The 24,664-nt window shown below is 41.1% G+C and overlaps 1 protein-coding gene across 8 annotated transcripts in view; it reads left to right on the top strand.

Moving 5' to 3' along the window:
• The window catches only part of GRIA3 (glutamate ionotropic receptor AMPA type subunit 3), a 276,246-nt gene that overhangs the window by 50,070 nt on the left and 201,512 nt on the right, over window positions 1-24,664 (top strand). For all 8 annotated transcript variants that reach the window (XR_012026557.1, XM_072817305.1, XM_072817306.1 and 5 more), the window contains one exon: window positions 20,932-21,171. Coding sequence is in view for 7 of the 8 variants with exons in the window: in XM_072817305.1 (XP_072673406.1) it covers window positions 20,932-21,171 (240 nt within the window). In the remaining variant the exon portion in view is untranslated. The remainder of the gene's footprint in view (window positions 1-20,931; window positions 21,172-24,664) is intronic.

Below are 24,664 nucleotides of genomic sequence, written 5' to 3'. Positions count from 1 at the left end.
TGACATTTGCTACTGTGTGAGATTGGCCAAATTATGTTACTTGTTTGGGCCTCAATTTCTTTATCTGTGAAATGAGGAAGCCCTTGGAAAATCACTTGCCTTCTCTGAGCCTCAGTTTCTTGTTTATCTCCTAGGTTCCTTTTACCTCTCCAGCCTTCATGATTATCACACTGGCACCCTAGACCTCCAGCTGCCCACCCCTAATGGCTTACCTCCCCTTGCTGAAGTCTTTCAAATAGGTCTGGTGCCTTGGGAATTTGCTGGGCCTTCACTTACTAAGGAACCTGGCTGCATTTACGAAATATGCAGAATTCAGTGATTTCTTTCTTACCTGTTTTGAAGAGCCATTCCTACTGTTTCTGGTTTATCCCTACCTAAGTCCTTTTATGCTTAAGATCTAGAAATGAAAGAATGATGTCTACTGCGAGGGGATCAGATGATCAAGGGTTGAAGCCATGAATAGTAAGTATTTGAGGAAAAGTATTAGCTATATAAAGCTGTTAGTTAGTTGATAGGAGCTAGAAGCACTCCTATGAATAATTCCCTTGTACTTACCTTTTTTTCATGTTTTCCTTTCCTGAAAGGAAAGAGTACACTAAAATTAGGAAAATAACAGCCCCTGTTTTACACCAGAAACATTCCACTCATTTTCTTCTTGCTTCCTTCCTTTGCATAACATCACAAGACCCTAGAAAAAGAATACTATCCTTGTAGATGAATATGATACTTTTGTCCTGGGCTCTCCTTCTTGTGAGCTCTCACCCTCACAGGTTCTTCCACCTGGGTCCCAGGGGGTCTGTCCAATGATGGATATCCAACTGGTCCCCCTACCAGCTAGCCTATGACTTTGGCCTCAGCAGGGCAGGGAATTTCCAGCCACTTCCCTCATTGTCTCTTGAGTCTATCACTTCCACAAACAGCAACAGTCATCCCCACAACAAACACCTTCCTGGTCCTCATGCCACTCCACAAGGCTTCTATCCTCAAGAGGTTTATACTTTCTCTTCTGGAATCCAATTCACAAATGTTTCTGACTCAGGAATACTGATAGTATTATTATAACTAGAGTGGCAAAGTGATATGTAGAGGCAATAATTATCTGCAGGATGGGCCAGTTCAGGGTGAGCTTCTTAGAGGAAATTACATTCTAAGCAGGCAAGCAGCGCCAGCCCGGCTCCTTGAAATTGATTGGGTGACAATCCAATTACAACATGTATCCGATCATTTCATGCATCGTGGCAACACACTGGGATTCAGGAAACCCCTCCGTTCAAGGGAGTGGAATATTCTCAGTGCTTGGCCCACTCCTAATGGGAGCTTAGAACAGAAATAAGGCGATGGCAGCTAAAGAAATAATAACTCTGCATTAAAGGGTAAGGTATTCATTGGCAAATGTGTGATGTCTTAGCAACAATATACCAGGAAATAAGAGAATGCAAAGGGCAAAATCTCTTCTAGAGATACATAACTGGATTATAAGCTCAAATAGCAAATATGCATTGAGGGCCAGGATAATTGGTCCTTTATCTTCTTATAAAAACAAAGGTTTATTTGCCCTTTAAATGGGCCAATAAAATTAAATTGGCATCCAGTGGTGTGTGCTGAATACATAATCAGAAATCTGAAGCAATAAAAAAAAAAGAGGGAAACAAAAGTAGAAAAAATCTAAAATTCTGAATGATGTAGAAAAACAATGTAGGAAAATCAAACAGTTCCAAATATACCTCCTCATTGTGTAGCAGATTCCAGAGCAGTCACCTCTGCTTTTGGAGCCAGGTGGGGGAGTCACCAACTGGTTCCTCAGAAGGAGAGGCTGCTTGGCTCTGGGGTGGCCCTAGATGAAGGGAGGAAAGGATGAGGCAGGGCAGGGCCAGAAAGTAGGGGACTCTCCACCAAAGAGGGATTCATAAAACGTTGAAAGGAAAAGCAGTACTCACGAAAAGGAATGTTTTGCGGTACTTGAAATGTCTTTTAAAGTATATTCCCTGTAATCCTTCCAAAGCTGCTCACATTGAGAACTTCAGAGAAAAAGCGCAACAAAAACTTTATAATACAAAAAAAAAACTTTATAATACATAAGAATACAGCAATCCAACCTCCAGAAAAAAAGAAAGCCAGTGCTTGCTAACTGATGAACGTGAAGCACAGTAAATAAAATTAAAAAAAAAAAAACCCTCATCTTCCAACTGATTTCTAATTTTGATGGCCAGACACATAAATATTTGTTTAATGAGTGACAGCACATAGATAATACTTTTCTGTATTAGCTGGATAGATGAAAAAGAAGGGAAATTGTGTTATCATTCAATTATTTTTTGTATCAAATATATTCACATGTTCTACTCAGAGAAATTATTAATTATGCACAAAAGAATTTTGTCTTAGATATCTCAGAACACTTTATAGAAATTCATTGTGTAAACATTGTATGTTGTCATTCATTTGGGGAATATAAATAATAGTGAAAGGGAATATAAGGGAAGGGAGAAGAAATGTGTTGGAAATATCAGAAAGGGAGACAGAACATAAAGACTCCTAACTCTGGGAAACGAACTAGGGGTGATGGAAGGGGAGGAGGGCGGGGGGGTGGGGGTGAATGGGTGGCGGGCACTGAGGGGGGCACTTGATGGGATGAGCACTGGGTGTTATTCTGTATGTTGGCAAATTGAACACCAATAAAAAATAAATTTATTATTTAAAAAAAAGAAATTCATTGTGTAGAATTCAGGTGGTCAGATAAATAAGGATAAAGATAGGGACACAGAATGAGTCCCAAAGAATACTTCTTTAAAAATATTTTACAAAAAAATATATAGATGAAATAAAATATTTTATAGTTGGAGGTTCCTAGCGAAGGTGGAACTATCTAGAGGTCATCTCTCTGCCTCCAACCAGGAATACATGGAAGCCTTTCTGAATAAATAAAGTGCATCTGCTTTCCAGAGAACAAGATTCTTCAATTAAAAAAAAAAGATTCTTTGATTTTTCTCAGGGCCCCTCTTAGTTTTTTCAAGCCTCTTATAGACCAAAGGAACCTTTCACAGCTAAGGGAATACATGTTTTGTTTCCTGTGTGTCTCTCCCAGGCACCTGTCAAGGGCTCCGCACTCCCTCCATGTGCCTTTGAATGCCATTGCTGCCTGGTCAACACTCATGTTCACTACTCTTGGAGCTGAAAATCCTTCTTAGGGACAGATAAAAACCAACATGGGAAGGAACATTGGCCAAAGTGGAAGCCTCAAGAGCAAAGGGTAGTAAGACATAGTCGTAAAGTCACTGTGTCTTTAACATTACTCTGGGGAGTCTAAGCCTCATAAAGATTGATCTCCAACCAACTTCACCAGAGATTTCTTTTAAAAGGGAAAAAAGGCTGGGGCACCTGGCTGGCTCAGTCAGTAGAGTGAGCAACTCTTGATCTTGGGCTCCTAAGTTCAGGCCCCATGCTGGGTGTAGAGATTACTTAAAAATAAAATCTTAAAACAAATAAATAAGAGGCAATAAGGCTCCTATTGTGCACAGAAACAAAAATCACAAGCAATGAAATTAAATTAAATACTCATAATTGACTAATTGCTGGTACAGTTGGCTGCTTTCCCCCCCAGAGAAGGCGTCTTCTATATGGTTTCTGGAGCATTTAACCAAGTGTAGTTGTAATTATTATTATTCCTGTAATAATAGGGTTTCTACAGATCTTCATATTTTGACATGTTTTGTACTCATTATGGCAAATCCACAAAACATCTCTTTAGGGTATATAAATACTGTCCTTGCCAGTATGCTGGAGAGGAGTAAGAGCTTAGAAAAAGGTAAAGTGAAGGTCGCAAATTGAGTCATTAGTGACATAGAGACAGAGCCGGAGAATTCTGCTTTTCAATACCAGTTTATACCATTGGCTCATTAAATGCTAATAGCATGAACCAGATTACACTGAACTAGACACAAAACTAGTGGGACATTAGTTGGCTCAACAGTTTCTCAGCCATAGGTGGAACTTCTCATTCACACACATAAGGCAAGCAGACCACAGCTTAGTTGAGACATGCTATGGTCAAGTGGCCAAATGGGGGCTTCCGTGCAAGTGTTGCAGACACTCAGAGAAAGAATAGGTCTCTTGGGGGATAAAATGGGCACCAAAAGCTCCTTGGAGGAGGGTGCTTCAGCCAGGTTTTGAAAGGTGGGCAAGAATTGGACTGGTAAAGCTTTGGGAAATGGCATTCCAGGATGAGGATACAACATGAAAAAATGCTGGGCAGCAGGAATGAGTAAGAATTGTGTTGAGCACAGGAAGACCAACCCAAGTTGAAGCAGAAAGTTGCTACTGGAGAATTGTGGGAGACAATTCTGGATAGTTCATTAATCCCTAATGATGTTGACCCATTGAGGTAGAATGCAAATATGCACTATTTACTGAGTACCTACCATGTACAGCTTTGTGCATCATGTCTTTCTGATGTGAATTCCATGCTGAAGGGTTTGGGCCATATGACATGACAGGCAATAGGGAGCTGAGGGTACAGTCACTAGGTCCCAATACCTAAAATAAGGTATGTTCAGTGTGTCAGTTACCTCACTCACATGTCCTTGGTCAACCTTTGAGGACTTAACTGGAGAATTTCTATGCCTAAATATGCAGCTTCACTCAGGCAATGCCATTGTTATCTGAAAATATGAAGCCTTTAATTTTGCATGGCACTGCACAAAGAGAATTACAGAGGCCTAATTCCTCTTCCTCTTGGAGCAAATGGACAACTCTGACTGGTCAGATGTATTCATTGGTAGCACATAGTTACAAGTTTAATACATGACTGAGCAACCAAGTGCCAGCGGGGACTACTCATTTTGTCTGTGGCTGAAATTACATTGTACAAGTTACATGAGTTACTTCATTCTAGCTATTTCTAGCTATTTTTAGTCAGATTCTTCCCCATGGAGCAAGTTAGGCACTTTGGGAGACACAGTCTTACTTTCAAACCACTGAAGGAGCCTCTGCAGAGTCCGTGGAAGAGGACTCAGCTGTTCTGTGTTGCTGCAAGAAGTTAAAGTAGGAATCCATTTGAATGATGCTCTGCACCAGTGGTTTCTCTTCTCAACTTGCAAATGGATTGAGTTCTGAAAGAAGATGTGTCATCTGGTTGGCATACAGGTGCCCTGGATACCAGAGCTATCCACTGTCACATGTAGGCTGCAGGCTGGAACTGAAGGGCCGTACATACAGTGCTGAACCTAGTCCCCAGGCATGCTCATATTTTTGTGGGAAGATGCATTCATAGTCTCAACTTGAAAGCTGAGTAACACAAGTTCCCTAATCACTCCCATCCGAGCTAGTGGGAACAGAGATTCTTCCAGCTTCTATCCCCAGGTGGCAGTTCAATGGGACTCCAGCTGGATGGGAGGAGGGCGAGTCCAGATGGGGGCTGGGAGGGTCTAGGGAGGAGGAACGGACTGGGAAAACAGGAGAAGGAATAAGACAGGATTTCTGTAGGAGGTGATAAACAGTGAGGACACAGACATAGACCAAACCAGTGCTAGGCTTGGGACACGCCGTGGAACCACAATGGTGGAAGGTGGTAAAGAGAAAACATTCTGTTTAATGACCCACAACACACATGCATATATTGGATAACCAAAACAAAAGTTTCACAAAACAATATTTACTCTTAGACACAGATACACTATGGCATTTTTCTATCGTATTTCATTTTTTTTAAGGCTAGGTCATGACTCACTAAAATCACATTGATTTTATAACCCATTAGTAGGCTGTGCCCTGCAATTTGTAGAATGCTTATTGTAAGGAAAGGGAGGGAGAGTACATTTTCCTTTATTTTTTCCTTATCAGTCATAGACTCTGGTCTGTAACAAGTCAGAAGGGAGGGTGAGACAGTGGAGTGTGGGATAAGAATTGGAAAGGTGGGTTCCAGGTAATAGAGAAGGAACAGAGAAGTGGAGTTTAGGAAAGGTGAGAGGTATGGCTGTCACTGAACCAGCTCTGAATGCCCTATAGAAGGTTGTAGGAAAGGGAACTGGAAACATTTCCACCATCCCATATAGTACTTGAAACTGTTCAATAATGTTTAATAAAAATAAATGTTTAATAAAAAAAAATATCCGCTGAATCAACACACACAAGTTAGAGACTGTCTGAACACCCTCATTCACATATGATCTAAACACAGGGAAGATCAGTACCCACCTTTAGGAAACAGCAGTGCTGACACGGTGTATTGTCAGCAACTGTACCCCTCCCCCCCTTGTCTCTGCCCTAATAATACCCAGCACTGCCTTCAGGTAATGAAAGACCCCCAGACTGTGGTGCCCCCATGTGGAGAGGCACTGTGGTAGGAGATAATGGACCCAGATACTTCCTGACTCCCACCACTAGCTCTGAAAATTTACCTGATCTGTGTCCTAGCCCCTCAGTGCCTGGTTCTCAGAATTAATCTAGCAAACCCCTCCATATTGACATGGTCATGAGTGACACCAACCACATGTTGTCCTTCTAGGCCACATTTGTCACCTGACAGGGAATATTATCATCCTGGCTGATAGAGATAGATGTTCCAAACCTTGTAGTAGTCAGTGTAGAAGACAGTCGAAGGCAAAAAGGCCCTCAAAGCACACTGCAATGCAACTACTCACTCTGCCTATCCATTATCTGTTTCCATTAAGCATTAAACAACACCATACCCAACAAAAAAAGGTGTGAAAGTAGCTAGTACAATGCCCAAAGTTAATGAAGAAGTGCTGGTTGAATTAAAATTGAACATGAAAAAATAAAATAAAATAAAATTGAACATGTTTAGTTGGGTAGGCACAGGAGGTAACTTTAATAGGACCTACTAGACCAGAGGGTAGCTGGACCCTCCAGTGTCCTCCAAGGGCCACTGAAGTTTGCCTGAATATAAGCTTTACGCTTGACAAGACAAATACCTCTGAATGGACATCTTTGGCCCAAAGTTCTCCACAGACCCTGAATGTCCTCCCAAACCTATAATGAAGAATTACTTTCAAAACTCTAACCAGTTGAATTTGAGTTAGAAAAAATGCCTTTCATTTAAACTTGCCTTTTTTTCCCAAAGAAAAAACAGGTTCTTTATTCTCCAGGCTGGTAGAACATATTTGAAGGAACCAGTTGTATAGATTTTTCAAACAGCAATAGGGTGAACTTTTTTGTATAACCACTAATTCTGGATACTGTGAAGATGGCTTTTCAATAGTAGCTTCCCATCAGGATTACACTTGGGCAATTTTGTAAGACTGCTTACAGTTTCTTTAAAGTCTACTAGCAAGCAGGATACTAAGGACCACAGACCCTGGGAGCTAATCCGACATCAATTATTCCACTTGTAAAATGGGTTGGCCATTTGCTTCCTGACCCACAAAGGGCAATGAGTCAGCTTTTTGACCTTAGGTAATGATAGCCTGCCTGAGTTGGAGGGTAGAAAGGAACAGTTTCTCAGTTCTTCTGGTAGTTCATTCTTGACTAGAAGGCACTTCTCTGACTCCTCTCAGCGTCTTCTTCTTTTTTCACTTCCTCCCTATAAAACTCAGTGATAAATGATAAAGACATGATCAGGGATGATGATACCAGGAAAGAAGAAAATCATTCCAGTTACTTATTTTTCCCTGAAAGGCAGACCTATGAACATGTTTGAAGAACCAAGGTCAATATTAAGGATCATTTGTATTACCTAAACCACAAGTGTATTAAAGATACATTTGGAGCAGGCCAAAGAACTCTAGCCAGAGTATTTATTACCTAATTGTTGTCATCCTGGAAAGTGTCAGGATGAAAAATGAAGTAGCCTGCCAAATAATTCTGTCCTTGACCCTGTCTGCTTTAGCACTTTTGTCAATAACTTGGATAATGCTACCCAAAGCAGGCTGATAAAATTTTTAGATGACAAGTAACTGGGAGTGATAGCTTATAAACTTGTTAACCAAATCAAGATTTAAAAGTCTGGGTCAAAGCCATAAGGACATTTTAAGAGGATAAAAGGTACCAAAAAAAAGGTATTTAGCTACAAAAAGAAAGAAAGAAAGAAAGAAAGAAAGAAAGAAAGAAAGAAAGAAAGAAAGAAAGAAAGAAAAGGGAAGGGAAGGGGAGGGAAGGGAAGGGAAGGGAAGGGAAGGGAAGGGAAGGGAAGGGAAGGGAAGGGAAGGGAAGGAAAGGAAAGGAAAAGAAATCAACAGCACATATCCAAGGTTGGGAGAAGCCCGGCTTGGCAGAATTCTTTAACAAGATACCTGGGATATAAATTCAAGACCACAAAGTAAGAGTAGATCCCAATTGGATAGTAGAAAGGTAAAAAAGAAATCAATGCCATTCTAGGCATCACTGATAGATATATAAGATGTCTAGCTCAAAATGGGAGTCTATTGCCTTCTGGGGTGGGTTCAATTTCACTTGCAGTGCAGTCAGTGCTCAGTCCTGGACACCAAATTCTAAGAATGACACTTAACAAACTGAAACACATCAAGGGAAAGATGGCCAGAGTTGAAAGCCTGGGATCTATTACATACATCTGACGTGCTATGGGTGATTAGCCTGAAGAAGAGAAGGCACAGACTGGTAGGACGTATATCTTCAGATGTTTGAAGGCCTGCCATTAGAAGAGGGAATAGACATTTTCTGTGAGCTTCAGGAAAAAAGAAGGAACCACAAGTGGTGAAAGTTATAGAAAGGCAGATTTGCATTTAGTGTAATAAGGGCATTTCTAATAATTGGACCCACCTCAAAGTAGAATGAACTGCTTTGGGAAGTGGTAAGTTTGCTGTCATCAGAAGTGTTCAAGGAAGACGGAATGCCCACCTGTTAAGTCGAATTATAGAGAAGATTGTGGCACTGTTAAGAAGCTGGAGGGGGTGACCTAGTCCATTATACTCCATAAAAAGAATGTGATGCTAAGGAATTCCAACGCAGTGGGAAATAAAAGTATATCTTTCCAACTGACAGTGGGCCTAAACATTTTATTATGTTTATATAATATGTTATGTTCTGTTTTGAATTATGAAGTCTTTCAAGCATATACAAGACAAGACAACCATTAATTAACTTTTAAGAATAATTTTGTTTAGGGAGTCAGCTCACCCTCCTCCCCAGCACGGGCTGCAAAATTAAAGAAAATGGATTTTAAATGCTATACGTACAATATCAAACTTGAAGCTCTTACCTGTCTATGACAAATCTTAGGGCTGATTCAAAGGCATCGTAAGAGTTCATCAGTTTCCTGCCCAGCTTTGGAAATTGTTTCATTGACTGACTGGATCCCTGGGTCAGTTAGTTTTTTAATTAAGAGTTGTGCTAAATCCCATGTAAAATGAGTTACAAGTTAGGACAGGCCCCCAACTACTTTAGATGATTGGTAGACATACTCGGGTGAATGCCAGAGACAGGGGCTGGGAAGAATGATGATTCTGTTGAGTTCTTTGTTGTGGGGATAATGATTACTGAGAGTCAAGAACCAACTACTTCCTCACTGACACTCAGCAGCTTTTATAATTTTTCAAAGGAGAGTATCAACTATTATTCCCATTTATTCTCAGCACATCCCTTTGAAGTGGGCAGGGCAGGTGTTAGTTCTGCTGGCTTCCAAATGACAGGCCTGAAGCCTAGTGAGGTAACTGACCCAAGGTCACACAGCAAGTTAGTGACTGAACCATATAAAAACTCATCCCAGTGTAAAAGCACTAAGAATAATTTTTAAAATCATATTAGTAGGGTGCCTGGGTGGTGTAGTTGGTTGAGTGGCCGACTCTTGGTTTAGGTTCAGGTGATTTCAGGGTTTTGAGATCAAGCCCCACATTGGGCTCCATGCTCAGCAAGGAGTCTTCTTGAGTCAGTCTCTCTCTCTCTATTTCTCTCTCTCTCCCTTCCTCCCTCCCTCCCTGCTGCTGTCCCTCCTCCCCATGTGCTCTTGCTCTCTAAATTTTTTTTTTAATTTTTTTTAATTTATTTATGATAGTCACACAGAGAGAGAGAGAGGCAGAGACACAGGCAGAGGGAGAAGCAGGCTCCATGCACCGGGAGCCCGACGTGGGATTTGATCCCGGGTCTCCAGGATCGCGCCCTGGGCCAAAGGCAGGCGCCAAACCGCTGCGCCACCCAGGGATCCCTTGCTCTCTAAATTAAATAAATCTTTAAACAAATATTAGTAGCTGATACCATTTTATCAATTGAGAACAGTCTTATATGAGAGTCCTAAGCACTTCGAACATTTTCATTTAATAGGCACAACAATGTTATGGGGTAGAAATTGTTACAGGTATAGAAGTGAGGTTTGGAGAGCTCAAGTAACTATCTCAAGGCTGTTCATCCATTAATGTGAAATCAGAAATAAACTCCAAATCACTTTACCTCCACTGCCACAGCTCAAATCCAGGCTACTGTTCTCTCTCACCAAGATGACAGAAATAACATTCCAAATGTTCTCTCTGCTTTCACTGATGCTCCCTTAAATCAACTGTCAATACAGCAGCCAGATAAACCTTCCTAAAATATAAATCAGCTCATGGAATACTCATGATCCTTCCAAGATTTCCACTCATGATCTTTAGCATAAAATCTAAATTCCTTACCAGGGTCCTATGAGGTCTTCCATGCTTGAGTCCCTGCCTTCTACCAGACTCATCTTGTGCCCTCCTCTTTGCTGGCCATACTCCACCTAGGCTAATCTTTCAGTTCTTCCAGTGCATCAGATGTTGCCCTCCCTCAGAGCCTTAGCAAGTGCTATTTTCTCTCCATGGGATGCTCTTCTACTCTGAGGTGTCAGCTCAAATGTCAAGTTCTCAGATAACTTTTCCCTGACCTAAATTAAAGTCACCTTGTCACATAGTCTCATAGCATCTTAATACCCTCCCTTCTTAGTATTTAGACCATGAAAAGCACACATGGGTATATTTTATTAATATTTTCTGCCAATACTAAAATGTAAGGGCCATGAGGACAAAGATCATATCTGTTTTGCTCACTGCTGTATCCCAGCACCTAGACCATGTTTGTCACACAATAGGAACCCAAAACCTTATTTGGTGAATGAGTAAATTAATTAATGAACAAGCAAAAAATTTAAAACTCCTGAGCTCCAATGCTTAATCATATTGTCTTGATATAAAAGGGCCTAAAAAGTACCCCCTTATCCTAACCCACCTCAGCATCTCTCCTGCCATTTCTAATGCTGCTATGAAAGGGTGGGTTGCACTTACAGTTGCAAAACGAATTTTCCAAAATACATGTGTTCATATGTTAATGCCTGCATTTGCAAGCCGTTATATTCAAGTAGGATCAAATGTTGATAATGAATGTTTTCTTTGCCAGCGTTTAGATACATGCCATGTAATTGCAAAAATAACTAGTTAGACTATCGGAAGGCAGTGTACTCCTGAGAGCTGAACAAAATGTTCAAGGGAATTAACCCAAAGATGGTAATTAAACCATGGAATCATCAGCTGGAGAATGGGGCTGACACCTTGTTCTTACTCTGGTACTTTACAAGCACTCACTGGGTTACTAGAACCCAAGACCAAAGGATATTTGGTGGAGAGGAAGAGGCTGATCTTTTTTTTTTTTTTTTTTTTTTTTAAATTTTTTTTAATTTTTATTTATTTATGATAGTCACAGAGAGAGAGAGAGGCAGAGACATAGGCAGAGGGAGAAGCAGGCTCCATGCACCGGGAGCCCGATGTGGGATTCGATCCCGGGTCTCCAGGATCGCGCCCCGGGCCAAAGGCAGGCGCCAAACCGCTGCGCCACCCAGGGATCCCGAGGCTGATCTATATAAACCCAGGGAAGGTATGAGCTGGCTACTATCCCATGCATATCCCACGACCTCCATCTTTTATCTAGTTTGATTGCTCCTACATCCCAAGGTTGACACAAATAGCCAAATTAAGAGCAAGACCCGGGAGGTAGATCTGCTTGTACGGTGGGCTTAGAAGAGCCCAAAGTATATACCCTTCCTGACTTTCTACCACTAAAATAACTCCTTTGGGCTGTTCTAGATATGTATGCATTTTCATTAGGTTAAGGTCTTGTTCTCTGTGGAGAGTAAGTCATAAGCTAACTCTGTGGTTCTCATATGGGGGGCAGGGAGGGAGGAGGGAACAGGTAGTGATGTTGCCCCCAGAGGGTATTTGATGATGTTTTGAAGGCATTTGGGGTTTCACAACTGGAGAGTGATGCTGGTGCTATAGCATCTAATATTAGAGTAGCATCCAGGGCTGCTAAACATTCTACAACACACAGTCTATCACAATAAAGAATTATCCAGCACAAAATATCAATAGTGCACGCCAAGGTTGAGAAATCCTGAACTGACTCATTTGTAAAGATTCATTTATTAGTCCATTAACAACTCATACACAGGGCAGATTCTTGACAAAATGGGAGTTGGGATAGGTATATTTTGATTGGACAGTTGGAAGAGAAAGAAGGAAGAGTAATGTGATAGCAGCACCAGTGATGGATTGAGGAAAAGACTGGAAGCAGGTGACCAGTTATGAGACCACTGTCATAGTCTAAGAGAGAGGGAAATGAGAACCTGGACTAAAGATGAACAGGAAATAGGTACCCCACATGCTGTAGAGGTGGAGTGGATGGAGCATCACTAGAGAATGACACATGGGGATGAGACAGAGAGAGAAGCCAAAGATAACCCTGAAGACTCCAGCTTGGGTGGCTGGAAGAAGAGCAATGCATTAGGCAAAACAGGGACAAGAGAAGCAGATCCATGGGAGGAAGGTGAGAGGAGAGAAAAAAATATGCTGAGTATGTGAATATGACGGCCTAATAATATAAAGTCCTCTAGGTTGGTCTGGTCTATGGGCAGTCAGAAACATGGATCTGGAGCCCAAGAATGTGTCTGAAGCTAGAGGTATCTACTTGGAAGCCATCTATCTGGAGAGGGTGAGTTAAGACCCCTGCTTGGCACATAGCAAGAACTCCATAAGTATTTATTGAATGAAAAAAAATAGTCATTTGGAGTAAGGAGAAAATAGGGCCAAGGATAAAATCTTTGGACACATCTTCATGAAAGGAGTGGAGCAAGAGGGAAGTGAGCAGGCACAGTAAAGGAGGCAGAGCCAGCAGACTTTAGTGCTCTTGAAGCAGAAAGGAGTTTAAAGAGGAAAGATTTGGCCAACAAAATCAAATGCTGCTCAGCAGTCAAAGACATCAGATGATGTCTTTGGATGGAGTTGGGTTTAATAGTGACTAGGTCATCATCAAACTTGAGAGAGCAGGTTCAGTGGAATAATGGGAGCAGAAACTGGGTTGCAGATACAGAAGGCTGCAAGGTCCTCATCATCTCGTCATAAGTGATGATGGTAAAGGAGTTAGGAAGATCGTTTATGGAGATAGCAGGGATCGAGGGCAGGTGGGATCTTTTAGCAAATTTTTAGCCTGACAGGAAGAAGGCAGCATAGAGAGACTAAATGCACAAACTTGAATAGCCAATAGCCATTACATATCTCCTTAGTACATCAGTTGTGTTTTTGAGCTTCCTGTAAAACAAAGTTGAGGTCATGCAGAATTAGAGTTCAGTGTATCATGTGGCACTCAAGAGCCCCAACAGGTACAGTTAGGTTCAGTTTAAGGAAGAGCTCCATTGTCATCAGAGCTACCCTGCAAGGGAAGGGCTACTTGTGAGTAGTTAGCTCCCTTGTCACTAGATGTATTCAGGCAATGGTAACATGACCTCATAGCAGGTGGTTCTTGTACTGAATCAGAAATAGGACTAGGTCATTAGTTTCCTAACTTTTGGACTTCTCATATCAGTAATATTTTAAGGTGTGGTGGGGGAAAGGTGAGTGGAGTATAGGTTGATCTAGAGTTACTGACTTTTACATTTTGCTCTGTAAAGTGTATTAGTTTTCTATGTACAAATAACCACAAACTTGGCAGCTTAAAATAGCACATGTTTATTATCTTCCAGTTCTGTAGGTAGCAGTCTGGTAGGGGGTTCACCCGCCTACAGTCATCAGGGCTGTATTCCTGTCTGGAGGCTCGAAGGGAAAATCCATTTTCTTGCCTTCCCCGACTTCTAGACTCTGCCCACATTCCTTAGCTCACAGTCCCCTCCAACTCCAAAGCTAGCAATAGCTAGTCAAGTCTTTCTCATATAACATCACGCTGATATTGACTTTTTTTTTTTGCCCTGTTCTTCCACATTTAAGGGCTCTTGTGATTACCTTGAGCTACCCAGATAATCCAGGATAATCTCACTATTTTAAGGTCAGCTGATTAGCAAGCTTAATTCCATCTGCAGCCTTAATTCCCCTTCACCATGTAATCTAGTTCACAGATTTGGAGGATTAAGACATGGACATCTTTTGGGAGGACATTATTCAGTCCACCACACACACTAAGTATATATGTATGTATGTGTGTATACACACACGCTTGCACAAACACATACCATTTCTCATTAACATCATCATCATCATTTCAGAAAAGAAAGGAGTACATACAATAATGGAAAACAGAAATGATATAAACAAAAGGATTGTCTGTCCAGAAAAGAACAGTTGTCAACCTTCCTCCAACATACATGCACAAGCCTATTTCACCAAACCGGAAACTCACCCTGGACCCATGGACTAACACTACAGCTTTAGAAAGCACAACTAGGGGCGCTTGGGTGGCTCAGTTGGTTAAGCATATGCCTTCGGCTCGGTCATGATCCTGGGATGGAGTCCTACAATGGACTCCCCGCTCAGTCTGCTTCTCCTTCTCCATTTGCCTCTCCCCCCATTCGTTCTCTGTCTCTTTCTCTCTCTCTCTCAAATAAATAAACAAAATCTTTAAAAGGGGGGGAAAGCACAACTATATGATCTCTTAAGGTCCCTCGCAGCTCTGTTTCTTTGATCCTCTGAAATACACGGTACTATGGTATTTCCTGGAGAACTTTCTTGTGATATAGTTCTATCAGTTCCTTCAGAGTTATATTTTTCTTCTTCCTGTTTGCTTCAAAAATTATCATTAAGTCAGTAAGAGACTTCAGCTTCCTTTTTCTCCCCTGATTCAAAAGGCTATGAAAAGTGTTCTGTAAATGATATGCAATATTGCTATTCTGATCTTTGGGGTAATCAAGTTGTTTGACATTTTTGTAATGATGCCTTTTGGAATAGGGTGGCGTAATTAGCTGCTACATTGTACATTAACAATACCTGTCCCGACCCTATAGACTTAGGGTCTATAAATAAAAAGCGTGACAGCTGGCTCCAGCCTTGCTTGTCACTAACCACTGAAGGGAACACAGCCGGGAGCTACACTAGAGTCCCCAGGAATCCAGGATATAGTCAGAAATGGCATCTTCAACAAGAATTTGGTGTTTTGCTAGTAGGAAGAGACAGAGACAGGCACCGTTAGGAAGCAGAAAACCAAGATATTTCCTACTGGGAAGGCACAGAGGTCCCAAGAAGAGACAGCATTTTAAGCAGCACAAAGGCATTATATAGGGAGGGAAAGAGTTGGAGGGCAATAGTGTATTCTCAAGGCAAATTAGCAGGGTTTCTTTTTTAAACCATTACTTCCCAGGAATTAGAATAGGAAAGAGCACTGAAGAAATGTATAGGGGAAGGGAAAGAGAAAAAAAAAAAAAAGCTATGCTTACCTGGGTGTGTACTCAGTGTGATGTTGCAGGCAGCAGTTTCTGTGCAAAGGCTAACCTGGGGTTAACAGGTAAAGTATGCTAGAAAGACCTGGCAAGAGGCAAGAAACAGACAAAGCACTATTTGGTTCCCAAGTTATATGTTAGGCCCTGTAAATATTTTCCATGTACCATTTCATTTATTCCTTACTTCATGACAGTAACCCAAAGCAATACTTACAACTGAGACATCATATTTTACTCATCTCATTCATTAATATATCTCTCATTAGTATGTAAGTTCCAAGAGGAAAGGACTCTTTTCTCTCCTGTATCTCCCAGTACCTGTAACAATGCCTGGCACATAATAGATGCTCAGTAAATATTTGTTGCATGACTAGCTAGCATTAATTGCTTATCTATTATGTGCCAGGCACTGTTATAGATATCATCCCATGACTGAACTCATTTTAACTTTCACAACCAATGCTAAGACAGGTTAATCTTATTATCTCAATTTTATAGATGAAGAAACTGGGCTGGAGACCCAGAGATATTGAGTAACTTGTCCAATAAGTGATTGCTTGAGTATTTCAACCTATACAGTCTAACTGCAGAACCTGCCTATGCAATCACTGTCCTATACTGAGGCTCAGAAAGGTTAAGTAACTTGCACAAAGCCATGCAGTTTAAGACTGGCAGGGCTGTGATTAAAACCAAGGTCTGACTGTCCCGGAAACTGTTGCCCTTTCTTCTGTGCTTCACTGCTTCAGAAGATTGCCAAGATAATGATTTCTTCCATTATCATTTTTACCAAGGACTCATCTTCTGAGATAAACAAGTGGGTGTGGTTCATTAAGGGTTCAAACAAAGGTAACAGACATCACCCAAGAGAATCATGAGTCCCAAAAGATCACCAATCTGCCACCTAATCTCATTGTTGGTATTTGGGGTTGGAGGGAGGTGAGAGAAGCAGCTGGCAGATGAGTCATGGGAAACCCCTGGTGGAGCTAGGCATGGAGGGCAAGTCACTTTCATGCCAGGCAAATCCTGACCCATGCTGCCCTACATAGCTCCAGAGTAGGGATGGTGTAGAGATGCTGATACAGCTTTCCTAAGAAACTGGTTCATAATTCATCCGTGTGACCTTGTGCAAGACACTTCCTCTCTTTGTGTCACAGTTTCTTTATAATAGGGAGGCACCAGTGGAACTTTGTTGAATCAGAAGAGCTTTCCTTTATCCCTTTTATATATTGGACTTTTCAACATAAAATTTCATTTGGAGAAACGATTCCACATGAAAAACTTTCCTTAAAAAATCACTGAATAAAACAGTCTTTTAGTTCATTCTAACTCATACCTTCTCAGAGTCTTAAAACACCAGACACTGTCCTTTGGGTCAGCACAGCATTCCATTCAGCCTCACTTTCTACAGCCAGGAATGGGCCCAGGAATTTGCTGTGAGAGGCCATTCATAGATCTCCTGTTCCCTGGCTTCTCTCGAAGGTGGTTAACCCTCTCCTAACATGGCAGTTGTCTCTCCCATTGGGCCTTCTTTTTCTTCTTATTTTTTATTTTTATTCCAGTGTAGTTAATATGCAGTGTTACATTAGTTTCAGGTGTACAATACAGTGATTTAACAATTCTATACATTACCCAGTGCTCATCATGATGCAAGTACTCTTTAATCTCCCCCATTGGGCTTTGTACTTATGTTACTTATGCATGTTGAAATAGAGCAAGGGTAACAATGCACAATTACATTTGCAGGGCAGCTGCACCTCTGTTTTATATGAAGGGAATAGAACATTTACTGATTTTCTCTTAACATTCTTTTTGTTGATGTCTACCACCATGTGTCTGCCTGTTGGACCACAGTAGCCTAGTGTTTCCTGAGGATTACTGCTGATCTGTAATAGTTCTAAATCCCTTGCCTGAGCCACAGCTTGGTTCCCTCACACCTGCTCACTCACATTTGTATAAGGTCTTCCTTTGTCTCATTGCTTATCATCATATGTAGGCTGAAGGACTTCACCAGGCACTCCTTACTGGAGTCTGATTTTCACATATTCAATATAATTCCCTTTTCATAAAGTTTTAAAAAGACCAAAAAAAACATTGTATTGCTTAGGTATGTGTGTGTATGTTTGTATGTCTTAAAAGACCAACGTAATGATAAACACAAAATTCAGGATAGTAGTTATGGAGGGAGGGCCAGAGGGATGTCCAAACAGGGGGACAGAATAGAAGGGAAAGACAAAGGTAAAAATAAGCTCTCAGAAATGTTATAGTTTTTGGGTTTATGGGTGTTCACTACCAGTGTTCATAAATAAATAAATGTCATAAGTATGAAAAGTCCATATATGACCTAATAGTGATTAATTCTGTACCCCTGAGGTTCAAAAACAATGATTATAAGAGCAATGCAAGGTTTTTTATTAAACAGAATCTCACTTCCGTAACATACTTTTATTTTGTTTCCTTTCAATGGCAAGGTCTTTTTAAAACTCTAAGTGGATCACAGCTATAAGTTTGCCTCTCTTCAAGTTCATTTCCCTCTCAATTATTGTCCATAATTTAGTCGGATTGGGATTCTCTTGTTGGAAATACATTGCATTTCCCCCACAAGGCTATTTTTGTCTAGGGTTCATGGATCCTCATCTTGGGCTTTGCATGCTAGTTGATATGGATCCAAGAATTACGGACTACCTCCTGAATAATGTTTGCTGAAGGGCCATGATTGCTTGTTGCCAGATAAAATACATGATCCTTAAATTTGAATTTCAGGTCAACAACAAATAATTTTTTAATATATGTATGAACTTGAGGCATACAGAATCCTATATTTTACTTGTTAAACCTTGCCTTATCTCATTTGGGACAATAACTGCTCTTAAGGTCATTATTGGATTTGTGTCCCTGGGAGTATGAGTTTTAGAGTCAGACTCCAGTTCAAATCCTGGCTCCTCCACTCAAGACACAGAATGTTTTTGTCTCAGAATTTTCATCTATTAAATAGAAATAACAGCAATACACCATGAGGTTGCTGGGAATGTTAAATAATGTTTCTATAGTACTTAGCATAATGCCTGGTACATACTAAGCACTCAATGGCTATTGTCATTATTATTGTCAGTTTTATGTGGAACATTATGCGCATCAGCCAAGATCTGAGCTGATACGTAAAACTCTCCATTTATAGGATTAATTTGGGAACTGACTCTCCTTAGTGTCTTTCTTGGTGATAACCAAGGCAAAGTGGCATCCTGCTTCTTCCTTTTTGTTTCTGAATACTTCTTCTGCCTGCTCACCCACCCCATCATGAAGTGCCCCAGATTCATTTCTCTAATTGGTTTTCCTCTTTTAATATAAAGACCTTTTTTATATACCTGTGTTTAGGGGTCACTTAGAATTCCTCAAGTTAGAGGCTATGGTCTTCCTTGATGGAGATACCTGAGTGACTGGTAATCACCTTTGAAATGCTACCCTTAAGCCAATGACTAATGAGTTTGGCTAACAAAGGGGAACAGCCCTGATCAATAACAGGTTTATTTTTTTTTTAATTTTTATTTATTTATTTATGATAGTCACACACAGAGAGAGAGAGAGAGAGAGAGAGAGGCAGAGACACAGGCAGAGGGAGAAACAGGCTCCATGCACCGGGAGCCCGACGCGGGATTCGATCCTTGGTCTCCAGGATCGCTCCCTGGGCCAAAGGCAGGCACTAAACCGCTGCGCCACCCGGGGATCCCCAATAACAGGTTTAAATGGAAAGCTGGGAAAGCAAGATCCCACAGATACTGAGAACTCTCTGTCTCTCACAGTCGGTCAAGAAATGAATTAAATTGGTTTTCCACTTGTCTTCCTCCTACTTTCAATACCTTCCTTCTTTTTGGTGACCAATGCCTTCACTGTTTCTCCTCTCAGGAAAGACTCCAGACCCTTTACATTCTCTTCTCTGACCCACCCTTCCCTCTCAAAACTTGCCTATGTGTTTACACACCCTCCCTGGTGTCTAATTGGATATAGGACATGTTAATTCATCCTTATTTTTAGAGAGAGAGGAGGGGGAAGGAGGGGCCATGGGAGAGGGAGAGAGAGAATCTTAAGCAAGTTCCATGTCCCATGCAGAGCCCACCACAGGGCTCAATCTCATGACCCTGAGATCATGACCTGAGCCGAAATCAAGAGTTGGACACTTAACTCACTGAGCCACCCAGGTGCCCCAGAGATATTAATTCATCTTAACATACTAACAGCTTTCAAAGATTCTATTTAATCCTCCTCCCAAACCACAGAGTTTTTTTCAACACCCTAAGCCTGAAGAAGTAAGCCTAACAGTGGCTCCCTAGCAGATAAGGGAGGCCATGCAGGATTCCTTAAATCACACCACATTATCAGCTGCCTGTTCTATCTGCTTCGCATGAATGGAAGGGAGCAGTAGAGCAGATAATCTAAAGATCATTTCCACTTGGTTTGGGAATGTACCACACAGTGTTGTTGTAGCTGATTTGCTTTGCTAATTATGTTCTACTTAAGCTAATATTGAAATTGGTTCACATTTTTTAAGCTCATGTAGGCCAGAAGAGGGAAAAGGTGGTGGTAAGGCCCACTTTGAAATGAAGGACATAAAAGTTCAATGTGTGAGCTGATAGATCTAAAAGGTAAATGCAAAAGGAGCAAAATAGAACTTTGCCAATTATACCTACCTCATGTGACTCCCTGGGCACTGAAAGGCCAGTCTTTGCAATGGCTTGCCCAGGATCTGAAATCTTCATTAGTAACCTACATTAAGGGTCTTAATCATGATGACATAACTATAGTTAAGGCATTATATAACCTTGGAGGAATAACACATTTCCTATCAGACACCTTAGCAATTTGTCTGACTAAATCATCAGTCCTTATTGTCATCTAGTGGGAAAAGCACCGAAGGGGTGGGACACAAGACAGCTGTACCTTAATGGGAGCATGGGTACATTAAGAGACTGCTGGGCAGCTATGGCAGAAGTACAAGAACCAGGTGCCTTGAGGGTGAGCTGGGAGGGTTGCAGAAAGAGGGTAAGGCAATCTTCACCTTTTTCCTTCCCACATTATCTTAGTTTCTTGCTCATGGTAGACATAGAAAACATGCAACAATATCAAATAAATTCTTCCCTTCCTTATGCTTTTCCTGTTGGGCAATTGGGCTTTCAAGGGCTTCTAGAGGTTTCAGAAATCTTGGTTTTCCTTGGAGGCATATCATTTGGAACCAAAGCCTAACTATCCATTGTCTTTCCAACCCTGCAAGCTGCAGCAAGGGACCATGGGGCTATTGAAATGTATTCCTCTCTTTCTCATTGCAGTCTGCTCCCAGTTCTCAAGAGGGGTGTACGCCATCTTTGGATTCTATGACCAGATGTCAATGAACACTCTGACCTCCTTCTGTGGGGCCCTGCACACATCCTTTGTGACGCCCAGCTTCCCCACTGATGCAGATGTGCAGTTTGTCATCCAGATGCGCCCAGCCTTGAAGGGCGCCATTCTGAGTCTGCTGGGTCACTACAAGTGGGAGAAGTTTGTATACCTCTACGACACAGAAAGAGGTAAGAAGAGGCATCTGCTCTCCTTTATGAATATTCATGTGACAATGATGTTCAACCTCCCTCGACTCATGTTTGTTCCCTTCTCTTTCAATAAATACAATCTAATACTCTTTTAAAGTAGTCTTTAAATTCAAGATGAATTAAAATTAAGACCAAAAAAATCAATGCAATGGTAATTTTAGAATATAATTTTTCAAATTAAATACGTCCTCCCACCCCTGGCCATCGAAATGGGTTTGGGACTCTCCTGGTTGAGTCACTGTTGTTGAAAAAGAACCTTCTCCCCCCAAAATAATTTAGGTGGTCTAAAATGCACGAAGTAAAAGCAGCTTTATCTAAAATAGAGAGAGGCCTCAGCTGGAACATTTTGGAAAATCAGTCATATCAGAGAGTCTAATTATCCCCATTTTAGAGGTTAGAAAACTAAAACCCAAAGCAGAAATGTGCCATTTAAGCACAGAGCTGGGACTGGTGTCAATATCTCCTGCATTTAGCGCTTGTCCTAACAGAGCACATTAAGGCTTCAGCTTACAGGACCTCAACAATCATCTGATGGAAATAATAAGTGGAGAGTATCTAAACTGGTCTTTGGGAATGGATGTTTTTTCTAATATTGAGGTAATATATTGAGGACACATTATGTTGAAACAGTCTCAGAAATTAAGAGTCTGATCTTAAATAGTATACAGTGAGGTATATCTGTTAACTATGTAACACGTTATAATTCAGCCAGACTCTTCGAAAATCCAGTTATCTTTGAGGGGTTTCCCAGTAAAACCAAGGGATCCCACCTCTGTAAGATCCCCCCCCCCCAAAAAAAAACAATGTTACTTTATCATTTGTTTGCCTGCAACTCTGGCTATAGGCTGGGGATGGTTCTTTCTGATTCAGAGAAGGAATGAGCAGATAGAAGGCGTGTCTGCCTGAGTGGTACCTGGAGAGGAGGTCTTTTCTAGGTAACTTAACTTGAAGGACCATTTTGTTTTTGGAAACACAGAGAACTCCCTGTATTTGCCTATGGTACTTACTTCTAAAATATCAGATTTCATGAATCTGAAGCAAGAGATCCAAGTTCTACTTTAAGCTCTGCCATTAATGAGATCTCTGACCTTGAAGCTCTCTTGGCCTTGTCCCCTTCCCTAAAGTACTCTTTAGGGAAGAGTACTTTTCATGTCACATTCTGTGATTTTTTGAGATACTATACCAGACACAGGACATTTTGTATCTTGTTACTAACCCTAACTTATATATTATCAGTTAATTAGTCAAGCAATTCTATAAGTTGTTACCAACCCCGAATGGTGTGTTCCAGTCTTGTGATAGATGCTCACATAATACAGTTCTAATCGTGGTGGACAGAAAAGGACATACATGAAACAATTCATGAACAATGTGGAACACTATCAAATTGAATACTACGCTATAGACTGTGGTCGCTCTAAGAATTATGAAAAGGTAGCATCCCAAGAAAGTGGAGTTTTCAGAGAAGGCTGGCTAGAGGATCTAGGCTTTAAAGGATATGGAAATTGTGGATTGCAAGAGAATAGGAAGGTGTGGTTTGGAAAAGGGGAAAAGAGATGAAGCAAGGGCAGAATCAGGAAGGAGTGCTATGCATTTGCACAGAGCCTTGCCTGATGAGGGTACCAAAATAGCTTCAATATTCTAATTCACAATTTGCTAAATTCTAATGCATTTCACTTCTTTCAAACACTGAGGATGAATTAGCCTATTTCCTTTTACTGTATAGGGTGTTCTCTAGTGAGTAACAATCTAAATTTCAAAAAGGAAGTTTGTAAATCAGGCAGCTTCTCTCTTGAAATCTTTTGTAAACTAAATATCAGTTTTGCTAATACCATGACCTCTCATTTATTTAAAAGCAGAAGATACAATTCATGTGTTTTCTCCTCATCTCCCATGACCCTTCTTTGCCCACGAGCTGTGAAGTGGAGAAAGGAAGCAAAAGTCCATCCAGGTCTATTCCCTATCCCTGCCTATTTTCTCAGATCATTTCACTAAATAGTTTGGACAATTCTGTGGTTTGGAGCCAAAAGAAACCTTTCTTAATTGTGTGTATTCATATTTTTCCCCTATAGCCATTTAGCTGGTGGAGCTGATCAGATCAGCTTAAATACTTTCTATGAACTTTTACACTAACTCCCTTCTTGGAAAGCCTTCTTAAAACACTGAATCATGACCCTGTTCCAGTATTTTCAATGGCTTTAATTGCCCACATGGCGGGGGAGGGGGGTGGTGGCGGGGAGTAGTCTATTCTTTAAGACTCAACATAATTATGCCTCAACCAACTATCAAACCTATTATCCCTATGTTACCTGATGAAAACCTTCTACTGCAGGCAGCTCCCATTTTCCACTGTTGCCCAAATGTACCAGAACTACGTTTGGTCTCAGCTACTTGATCTCTACTACCTAGAATTCTCCCCTTCATCTTGATTATGAAAATCCTGCCAATGCTTCCATTTTTTAAAACCCACCTCAAACTCTACTTCTCTAAGAGAGCCTTCCCTGGCTACTCCAGCTCATATTCATTCATTCATTCATTCAATTGGTGCTAGGATTACAATGGTGAACAAGATAGACTTAATTTCTACACCTATCCTAATGTATAGGAACTAGTTTTAAAGATTCTCAGTGACAGCCTCATTGAGAAGGGGCATTTAAACTGAGAGCTAAAGGATTAGAAGGAGACAACCGTGTGAAGAGTAGAGGGAAAGAGTTTCTGCAGTGGAAATATCAAGTGCAAAGGCCCTGTGACAGGGAAGAACTTGACATGTTTGAGGAACTGAAAGAAGACAAGTGTGGGTAAAGGGGAGTGAGGAGGTTGAGAGTGACCTGAGATGAGACTACAGAGGTAGACAGGAGACAGAGCATAGCCATGGAGAATGGACAGGAGCCATGGTAAGGAGTATGAATTTTATTCTAACTTCAATGGGAAGTCTTTGGAGGATTCTGAACTGAGGAGTCACGTGATCTAAGTTTCTATAGAGAGTGGAAAGTGGTACAAGCGCAAAAGAAGGGAAACCAATTAAAAGGCCACCATGATTATCTAGGTAAGAAATGATGGCAGCTTAGACTAGGCTGGAGATAGAGAAAATGGGTGGAGCTGAAATACATTTTGGACACAGAATCAACAGAACTTGAGGACAGATTGACGGTGAGGGAGGAATGTGAGGGAGAGGAAGGCTTTGTGGATGACTGCTAGGCTTTTGGCCTGAGAGATTGGATAAAATACTGTTTACTGAGTTGACTGGGCAGGAAAAGAATGAGAGATCCTGCCCACCTCTGAAGACCCACAGAACCCTTTTGTCCATGCCATTCAGTTGGCACTTAACATTAAGTGTTCGCCATTGTTATTTCAGTGCATCTGCTCTATACCTTCCTAAGCCCCTCTCTCCAGTGTGATAACAAACAATTGGTTAGCCCCTAGATTCAGACGTTGTGCCTACTCTGTTAAATAGCACAGGACTGGGGACATA

The sequence above is a fragment of the Canis lupus genome, chromosome X (genome assembly GCF_048164855.1).
Source record: "Canis lupus baileyi chromosome X, mCanLup2.hap1, whole genome shotgun sequence".
NCBI classification, from domain to species: domain Eukaryota; kingdom Metazoa; phylum Chordata; class Mammalia; order Carnivora; family Canidae; genus Canis; species Canis lupus.
This window is presented reverse-complemented; position numbering and strand designations above follow the sequence as displayed.